At 36.9% G+C, this 10087-nt stretch overlaps 1 protein-coding gene across 1 annotated transcript; it reads right to left on the bottom strand.

The window, feature by feature from the left end:
• Positions 1-6639, bottom strand: LOC132163325 (two-component response regulator-like PRR37). The gene is made up of 11 exons (XM_059573573.2): positions 6377-6639; positions 4976-5422; positions 4632-4793; positions 4371-4504; positions 3852-4013; positions 2698-2881; positions 2181-2565; positions 2075-2102; positions 973-1749; positions 445-518; positions 1-330 (listed from the first exon to the last, which is right to left on the bottom strand). The coding sequence occupies exons 2-11, from the start codon at positions 5334-5336 to the stop codon at positions 252-254; spliced, it is 2346 nt and encodes a 781-aa protein (XP_059429556.2). The 5' UTR covers positions 5337-5422; positions 6377-6639; the 3' UTR covers positions 1-251.
• Between the last annotated feature and the right edge of the window lie 3448 nt (positions 6640-10087).

Here is a 10087-nt window from a genome sequence, read left to right as displayed (position 1 = left end):
GACAACACAACAAAATGACAGCTTTATTTCGTAGAGAGGTTAGGTTATCCTGTTCAACAAAATGACAGCATCCTCAATACATTAAATGTTTGTTTTCACAAATATAATAATAACACTATAAAAAAAAAAACCTTAAAGAGTGCAAATCTAATACTCCTTCCCTACATTCACAACTAGTGCTAGTCTCATGTACACAAACCCAGAAGCATTGCCCAGCACAAGGGTTATAGCGATCTGCACTCTGGCTCTTGTTATTGCGCACCGTCACAAGAATCATCCCCAGATGCATCATCTTTGCTCTCACAGTCTATTCCTGCTATTGAGTCAGACCTGAACATAAAGACAAAATTAGAAACATCGTTGTTCTCCCCTGTACTTCTGTTAAGAAACTTAAGACATCAAAAAGTAAAAAGACGATAAATTGTAATTTCCATCCCAACTCACGTTATCTGCCGAACAAATTGTCCACGGATACGAGGGCGTTGTTCTGCCAGTTTTTTCCTGCTATGGTATCGAACCTGGAAAAACAAGACACAAGGAAGACTAAGTTTCATATATCCTGGAATAATAAGCTAGACTTATATAATGATAGCAACCATATAGAATGGAAAGTGAAGTTCATATGCTCTACATAACAACTTAGAGGATCTAGAAGTATGAATTATGAATAATAGACCAATAGGTGTCAAGGACCCACCATGTCATGAGTACTATATTATAAATGAAAATGATTATTTGTTGCTTAGAGGAGATGAGTTCAGCATGATTAGGGTCAATGTGATACATTTGTCACGTAAACTATTACTGTTTTCATTCGTCAGGAGCTCACCCAGCATCATATATTATTTCCAATCAACGAATTCCATAGGCTGAAGAAGTCAGAAAATTTTTCCCCAGCAAGTTAACGGTAGGAAATAGTGGGTAGCTATGTTTTGCTCCCTAGTAAAACACACGCAAGGAAAAATGAGTTACCTTCTTTTCAAAGCATCTCTCCTTCCTTTTCTGACGAAATTTGGTCAACGCAGCCTCTCTATGTGCCACCCGTTCATCTGCTCCACTCCCACTGTTTTTCCCGCTAATGCCACCAGCTCCACTGCTTCCACCTGCCCCATTTTCACTTTCCACATTTGTTACTCCAGCATTCAAGGCAGTGCTGCTTCCATTCTGTCCATTGCAGCCATAATTACTTCCAGAAGCACTTCCATTGACGCTGTAGTTTCCAGCATTACTTTCAACGGGACCTCCTAACACATTTGATGATCCACATTGCTGAGCAGCTCCAGCCATGTTCTTCTGGGAGATATCTTCATGGTCAGGCTGCGGCTGACGCTGCTGCATGTTGTGGACATGATGGTGATAATGGTGATGGTGATGATGGTGGTGCTGGACTTGGACTTGCTGTTGTGAGCCTCTCGTTTGGGCTTGAATCTTGTTAACTTCCCCATCAGCTGCTTTCACAGTGGTTACTTGCTGGGATGAAGAAATACAACTATTCTGCACGGGTTGGAATGCAGAAGAATGAAAAGATTTGAAAGCTGATGCAGACTCTGGCTTCTCTTCATACACTTCTGGCTTGGGGATAACACATTTATTGGTGGAGGCCATGTCAATGTTGTTGCTACTCCCATTAGACTGCTGATTTGGAAGAGTGCCACTTGAATGAGAAGGAAAAGTGTGCATTGTTTCTGTATTCAGTGCGACCGAACTATTATCAAGTGGAGAACAGCTTCCTACATTCCCCATCTGTGCCTGATAAGAAGTAGGAATAATTAGACCTGCATAGAAATGAAGGTATGGCCTCTCTACACTTCTTTCCAGTCATTTTTATCAGCAGCTGCTTGCCAACCACTGTGAGACACATTATGATAAAGAGGATGCTAGTATCATTTCACTAAAAAGAAAGAGGAATCTCTCTTAAATACTGATTTCCTTTTCTTGTTGGATTGGCAGCAAACCATCCACATCACAATGTGGTGCACAATGATTGGGAAGAGAATGCAATTGTACTGGTGAAAGAAGAGGCTATGTCCAACAATATAAGGCACTTGCTGTCTAAGGTGATACAGAACATTACCCTGTTAGCAGAAGAGGCAGTATTGTATCTGCACAGTGAAGAAAATAAAATAAGTAAAAAAATTTGTTCAAAGTGTAATGTGTTAACAGCACTAGCATCCTCTTACTTCGAGAATGCTGACACATCTGAATGTCTCAGAACATTGCGGTCATCATGTGCAACATTTCCAACATCTTCTCTCAGCCTCTTCAGAGTTAGTTCCAGGGACGGAGGTTGTCTAGAATCAGAATGTGCTTTGATTTGTGAGATATCAGAAAGGCCATTTGGAATGTCAAAGTCTCTGCTTTCAGCCTCAGGATCAGTAGAATTGATAACTGCACTAACTATATTGGAAGATCCGTTTGCTGGTTTGCTGGCTAGGTTCTCACTGTTCTGCTCCAGCTGACCACTATCAGATGGCTTACTATCTACTTCGAGCAATTGATTCTGCCTTCTGCTTGCTAGATGGATAGATAGCATTTCATGTTGACATTCTGGATTTTTAGATACTTCTATTTCCAAGTTTTTATGGAATGTAACATCATCCAAAAAATAAAATGCAGATAGTTGTGTTAAAATAGTGAAAACTCAAACCAAGGATAACGCAAACAAGCCAAAAAGAGATAGATATCACTAAGACATACCAAGTTGCTCATCCTGTTCAGGGCACTCTTTTGTTTCAGTAACATGCACCCGCCTGTTGCCAACTTTTTCAGGCTTTTTATGAGTCACCTGGGCACAGGTGCTATCAGGTGCATCAGCAATTTGATCTGGAGGTGACACTAGTTGAGGGCTTTCAACTTCAGCTGCCCCTTTGGTCCATGAACTCTGCAAAGTAAGAGCATTAGTATGTTCAACTTTTGGTAGTGTCAGTATTCTAGAATCTTTTGCTCCTTATATCCTCATCTCCAGTTTAAACTTTCATATTCAGTGGCAGACTGTTGGAAATGATAATATAAGCCCATACAACTCAATTCATATACCGCAGAAGAAGTAAGACTAACACTGACATCTACGGCAAAATAATAAACCCAAAATTAGAGTTAGAAATGATGTTGAAGATGATTAATGAATAGTCACATTCAGTACACTTGTCATGGCAAGAAACTGGGGCAGACCAGGTCAAATCAAGTTATGAAGAATTTTATCCTCTATGTTATGACAGTTAATGTACTTTTCCCTTTCTTTTAATTAGGAATTTCTAATTCTACTCTAGCCCAATGATATTGATGAGGCATAGAAGGTGGGATAAAGAGGCACAGGTGTGTTATATCTTTGCCCTGATTGCATAGTGAGGGCCAATACTCAAAAGTGCCGTTAAATGGTAAATTCTTTATATCTAAGAAGCAGGTGTCCAAAGGAAGAGCTCTACACTCCAATTTTTGGTCAATGGCAGGCCCATAGTTCAAGAAGCTTGAGCTTTTCAATAGTTATTCTGAATGTCTCAGCATCTTTAGATAGGCATACTGAATAAATTAAGTTCACGGTTCAGGGGATTTGGACATTCCTCCAAGGGAGCCGAATTATTAGTTCTGAAATCACCGTATGATCTTGCTTCAATGGTCTCCGCTATAAGAAAATCTTGAACAAGCAAAATAAACCACATAAAATGGAATAAGACGCTGGAGTACATTAATGGTGACTATGCACCCTTATCCACTTATGCTTTCATCAGTAAAAGGAGTCAAAATTCAAAAGGAATATATATATATATATATATATATATATATATATATATATATATATATTAAGAAAAAGGATATGGGTATATAACTTCAAATTGTTTGTAAATAATCACCTGAGTTCCACTTCCATTGTCACTTCCATCCCGAAGACTTGGACCATTACTTCCATTATCATGCTCATCGCTGCTGCCAGTATTGTTGTCAGACTCATCATTACACTCTGATTTTGCTGATTTTCTAGTCTGTGTCCCACTTTCACTCCCACTGCCACTAGACTGAGAAATGGTGAGAAACAGAAACCAAGTTGAGGAAGTAATTTCAACACCAATTGCCCCAAAGTGAACCGCGTGGTAATAGATTGATCAAACAAAAGATAAACAAATGGACTGTAAAACTAAATATGCATAGTACTGGTTATATTTTGATAATTTAGAGCTATTGCTACAACAAGGCATCAATACTTATATTAAAAATTAAAATAAATTTTAAAAAAACAAATACTAAAAAAGTGGTAAATTACTACTTTTGAGGAAGGGGATACATGTCCACTAAAATATCCAAGAACACACTGATATTGACCTGAGTATATGTCCACATAAATTCATGAGTATGAAGCAGAAGTAGCAACTTACACTATGGCATCTTCTCCAAACATGCTGCCAGAGGTTTTTAAGTTCATTTTTCCGAATAGGTTTCACCAGAAAGTCAACCGCACCCTTGGACAGACATTTAAAGACTATACCCATCGAATCATGAGATGACATCACTGAATCATAGCTCATCAGGTTTGGCAAATAAAAGTACCAAATCAGCAATAGTTATAACAACATAAGCCTTACATTTTCGTAAGCACCAAGTTAAAAAGGCTAGAAATGCTATTAAATGATACTTACTAATTACGGGAACATTCTTGAGAGTTTTGTGGTTCATAATCTTGGATAAAAGACCAATTCCAGTTAATAAAGGCATGGCTACCTCTGTTAGGATGAGATCCATATGATTAGTTGGATCTTCTAAGATTTTCCATGCGTGAATGCCAGTAGCAACAGCAGTAACTGCAAAGACCAGATCAAGAACTAAGAAGTTTGAAGGAAAAGCCAGCACTAAGATTGAAACACAACTTCATTGGGATTTATTGGATGAACCATCAGTCCAGTCAGAGAACAAATAAGTTCTCCAGCGGCACTTGGCAGGCAAGACAAAGACCTTTCACCACCATGAAAAACAAATTACTAACCTTCATAACAGCAATTTCGTAGCAGAGCACTGACAACCTGGCGTGTAGAATCATCATTTTCAACTAGCAAAACTTTCAAAGATCTAACAGGAAGAAACCTCTCCCAACGTATCACAGGCCCTGGAAGCTGTTGTTGCAGTATCTGCAACCCATCATGAACCTGAATCAACCCTCCGGCCCCATTGCTTACATCTTGAGTTACCTCATTGTTTCTTGACTCATCTTCCTCTGACGATCCCAAGCCTTGCCCTTCACCCACTGCTTCATTACTCACTTCCTTTTTCTCGTAACACATTCTGTAATTTTGTTCTACCAACCCTCTACCCCGAACACCATCACTGTTTGCTGGAACAGCCCCCATCAACCAGTTTCAAACAGACAAGTAATTAAGAATGGATAGGCTTTGTATACATGAAACCCTTACATGTTTTCTTCAAAAATCGACCTCTGCAAACACAAAGCCCTTTAGACTCAATCTTAAACTTAGAATATGATTCATAACATATTTCTATCACAGAAGATCCTGGAGAAGGTAGAAATATTAGAACCACACTCCATCCATCATAATCTAATAAAAGATTCAACATGAAAAACAAACCACCTCTCAGAACAGAACTTGTAGAACTGTACTCCATACCCAGTAATTTCCCGGAGCAAAAACTACTAACGCAACCAAAACAAGGGCAGCCAATCTAAGGAAATTGGAATACAAGAATCTACAAGAACATTTTAACTCTAACAGCTCAAAAGGCAAAAGGATATTTACACAAACACACAAACTAAGGCTCTATATGCAACCATCATCCTTAACATATATCAGAAGTCAACCTAACCTAGATAACTCTGCCACTACCAAAAATCCCCCCTTAAAACAGATAAAAAGCCTGAAATTACTCACACGCTATACCGATCTTGAAGCTAAGAGACAATACTCCAATTAGAAGAAAAAAAATTACTAAAACAGATATATCTGTCAAGCACCCAAGTAAAAATATGCTTTGAAAAATTAAGTAAATGAATCCACAAAGAGATATTAACATTAATTTCAAAAATTCGAACAAGAAGCAACAATTATCCTCTGTATTCCAACAAAACAGAGCAAAGTAAAAGAAAATAAGCTCTTTAAGTCAAAATCTTTTATGTCTGGATTTCAAAGCTCATCTAAACAAATCGAAACAATTATACTAGATTGAAGTCTATTGCTTTATCATGTCCGAAGAAATGCAAAATTTAAAAGGAAAAAAAGCCCTATGTTTTCTACTATTTTCACGGACGCCAAACAGAGCACTATATATTAAACAAAATAAATATCCTCTAAGGATAAGATTTAGAATCCAAAAGAGAGTATTTGTAAACAAACTTTTAATATTAACCAAAAACATATTACTGGAAAAATCACACCTTAGGCGATCTTCTGACAAGGACCAAATCGCCATTGCTAAGCTCGATTTAGCACATAAAAAAATGATAATAATAAAACCAGATCAGAGCTCTAATCTGGTTTCTAATTCAAGAATCTTAAAAGCTGAAGCACGATTTTTCGAAACGTAAAAATTACGAGTTTGGAAACGTTTCAGGATTTCTTGATTTTCAGAGAAGAAAATATAGTTCGAGAAGAAAAAGCTTGACTGGTTAGGAAGTTGAGAAGCTAAAAGGTAAGAGAGAGAGAGAGAGAGAGAGAGAGAGAGGGTTGGAGAAGATATTATTCGGGGGTGCTGACGTGGAACAAATGGAGGTCCGGAGAGGCCCGAAGCCCACGTTGGAATCTAATAGTCCGACGTGGTAAGAATCAGGACCATCGATTAGTCCTAGCTGGACAAAACGTAAAGGTTAACCGTCGAAAGGATGCGCCGAATCTTATATGATCCTGCAGATCTGGGAGTCGCGACGTGGCTCTATAGAGGCGCAGTTAAAGGTTTTTTGCTTGGGCTGGAAACCCTAGACACATAGACGGCGTCGTTTCTAAGGGTCGTGTCAGGTGGTCGCTAGTTGTCTTTTACAAGGACACGTGTGGCGAGATCTAATGACAAGAGTACCCTTACCTAGTTTTTTTGTGGGCCGACATCCAACAATACCCCCATCATCCATGCTATTCATATTTTCCCCACCACTGATGGATAATAGATTCTTGTCTAACCCTTTCTTTGCCAAAACTGGCGGTCTTTATTCTCCAAGGCGGTTGACTACAATCATTTCTTGTAATGATTTCTTGTTAATAAACCTCGTATTTATACCAGCCAATTAAATGTTGTCCACTAATTTTAAAAGATGTTTTTGGATGTTATTTATTGTATATCTGTTATCTCATATGAGTAAATAGTAGATCTTATAAATTCAATGGTTAACTATAAAAAAATATAAGATAAATATGAAAAAATTATTGACTTATAGCATTTCTTTTTGTAAAATTTATTATTGAATACGTGGGACTTAGTAGACTTACATAAATTTCACATATTCAATAGTTGATTTGCACATGAAAAGAGACAGAACTACATAATGACCAACAATGGCCATGGCCCCTCCCCTTCCTCCCAAAACTCTATAGTTATAGTTAATGTGCCAAAAAAAAAATACGTTTGGCCCTGGCAAAAAATTAACTTTAGTCGTTGGCCCCATAAATAACTAAAAATAAATAAAGAATTCATGTGATTAGTTTCATGTCTCGGCTTAAAGAACGCCATATAGTTTTTCTCAGCCTAAATAATTTAAGGGTTTACCTTTTTGGTGAGGTTACAATTCTCAATATAAAACATGATTATGTTGACGATATGTTTATATTATTAACCTTTGAGATATTGCTAACCTTTTCGGTGAGTTTTTTAAATTGGAAGCATTGAGATATTTAAAAAAAAAAAAAAAAAACTCATAGTTTTTATACACAATTTTTGAGGTTTTGATGGTTCCAACTTCCAAATATCTCAATGCTTCCAAAAATATAAGAGACTAATTACTCAACAGTCCCTTGTCAGAAGTAGCATGTGCTCCAAACGAAACTCATCTTCAATGTCGTTCTCTCTGCCATTAAATTTTTATCATCAAGCATCACGATAATCTTCTTGCAACTTGCAAGCATAATCTAGATTTATGTTTATATTTCGAGTAATATTAACTAATTCTTATATTAGCTCTTTTTTTTTTTTTTGAAACTAAAAATAAAAGCTTTTATATTAATAGCCTTTGAGTATCTCCAGCAGTAATAGTGATTTTAACAGCTCAAAATATAATTTTTTTGTATTTTAATTACTAGTTTTTTATTACAACTTCCAACCGAAACATCTATTCAACTTGCTACTTTTTTTAAATATTGTTTTTTATCTTGAGAGACAAAAATAAAAAAATAAAAGTTACGAGGTGTTCACTTAAAAAGTCATTTAAAGTATTTGTTGGAGATGTTCACTCTGAATAATGCTAGAAGGCATTCAAAATATAATATGATTTTTGAAATTATTATTGACCTTATGATTAATTATTATTAAATTTTGATTAAATAGAGTGATAAAAAAATATATATATATTTTTTTAAAAAAAATGACTTATAGAATTATTGCCGCATACGCACAAATAATAATTGAATCAGCTTGAAAATAACGTTTCTTGAAGGAAAATCAGATGCTCAAATTCTCCTTTCCTTCTTTTCTTTCCCTTTGTTGGTAAAAACAAAAAAAGCAAAAAAAGCAGAAGCGTGATCCGATCGAGATGTCTTCCGAGTCAAAATCATGGGGAGTGGTAGCTCATGACCCACAATAATTAAAAAGATACGTTAAGAATAGTTGTTTTGTTTGGCCATTCTTGACCACAAAATCCCAATTTAGATTTTATACGTTTTGTCTTACATCAGTCTTCGATTTTTTTGTTAAGATGTGAGATTTTTTTTTTTTTTTTTTAGTAGAGTTACTTCATTAAAATTTAAAATTTTAATTGGATCGTGTAAACATAAACTTTACAAAGAGTTTTTGTGATAAATAGCACCACAAAGAGAACATAGCATAGTGAGGAGGGGAGGGAGTTACGATTAGGGATGGGCACGGGTTGGATTGGGGCGAGTATCACCCATTTTGGCTACCCGACCTGCATGATGCGGGTATTAAAAATCGTATCTTAAACCTGGTTGTAGAGAACATTATCCGTGGGTCTCGGGTTTTGCGGGGTGAGTCGAGGCTGAAATTGAAAGAGATTCAAAGAGAGCGAGAGAATGAAAGAGATTCAAAGAAAGAGAGAAACCTAGATGGTGTGGATGATGGTTGATCGGCGCAAGGACAAGAAAGAAGAAAGAAAGAAGAAGCAGCACAGCAATAGAAAGAGAAGAAAGAAAGAGGGAAAAAAAAGAAAAGGAACCATCGCACAAGAAATATGATGGGTATAGGGTTTAGTTAAGGTAAAATTGTAGGGCAGGTCGGGTACCTAGTAAATTCAAAAACTTATACCTGCAAGCCGACTCGACCCGCTCTGATATCTTAATGTATAACCTGGATCCGCTTTTTTTATAAGAAAATTCGAACTTGGCGGGTCGGGTCGGTGCAAGTGGGTCAGGTTATACGTGGTTTGCCCACCCCTAGTCATGATTCCCTCATCCTTGCCCCCTTGCCCCCTTTCCTCCTTCCCCTTCCTTTTTCCAACTTCCATTGTAGATCAATCAGGGCATGTATGTAACACCCCTAAAACTGGCTTTGGTCAACCTGGCAGAGTTACTGACAATTACCCAAGTTTAACAAACTAGTGGCTAAATGGGGAACCGCCCCTCTAAGCATTATCAAAGTTAATGCACAAGAAGGTGAAATAAATCTGAGAAAACTATAATCATTAGAGGGACAAGTGTAAACCTCGAATTAAAGATATGGAGCAACTAACAATAGTATAAGGCAAATCTAATAATGTCATGAAGATTTTAAAGCAAAGTCTGTAGTGACAACGATACCACTCTTGGGTTCTAGGAACAAGCTCCCTATAAGAGTAATAACCGCGTAACTCTAACAACTTAGTAATTAAATCTCACAATTGGGTATGACATAAACTCATTATTATTAAGCAAAAATAAACGTGTCGTTTTTGGTAAACATTGAAAATGAGGTGTTGTCCCCGTTAATACACCAAAAACTGTTGTTTGGTTAA

This window comes from Corylus avellana, chromosome 8 (genome assembly GCF_965113065.1).
Source record: "Corylus avellana chromosome 8, dhCorAvel1.hap1.2, whole genome shotgun sequence".
Taxonomy (NCBI): domain Eukaryota; kingdom Viridiplantae; phylum Streptophyta; class Magnoliopsida; order Fagales; family Betulaceae; genus Corylus; species Corylus avellana.
Note: the sequence above shows the minus strand (reverse complement) of the source record. Positions and strands in the feature narration are given on the sequence as shown.

What these genes read in the sequence shown, in the direction of transcription:
- LOC132163325 (XM_059573573.2), bottom strand. Translation starts at nt 5,336, where the DNA reads ATGGGGGCTGTTCCAGCAAACAGTGATGGTGTTCGGGGTAGAGGGTTG. An exon ending in ACAATGGAAGTGGAACTCAG is followed by an intron (nt 2,882 to 3,851) that starts GTGATTATTTAC and finishes CTTACTTTGCAG; the next exon opens with AGTTCATGGACCAAAGGGGC. An exon ending in GATGTGTCAGCATTCTCGAA is followed by an intron (nt 2,103 to 2,180) that starts GTAAGAGGATGC and finishes TTCACTGTGCAG; the next exon opens with ATACAATACTGCCTCTTCTG.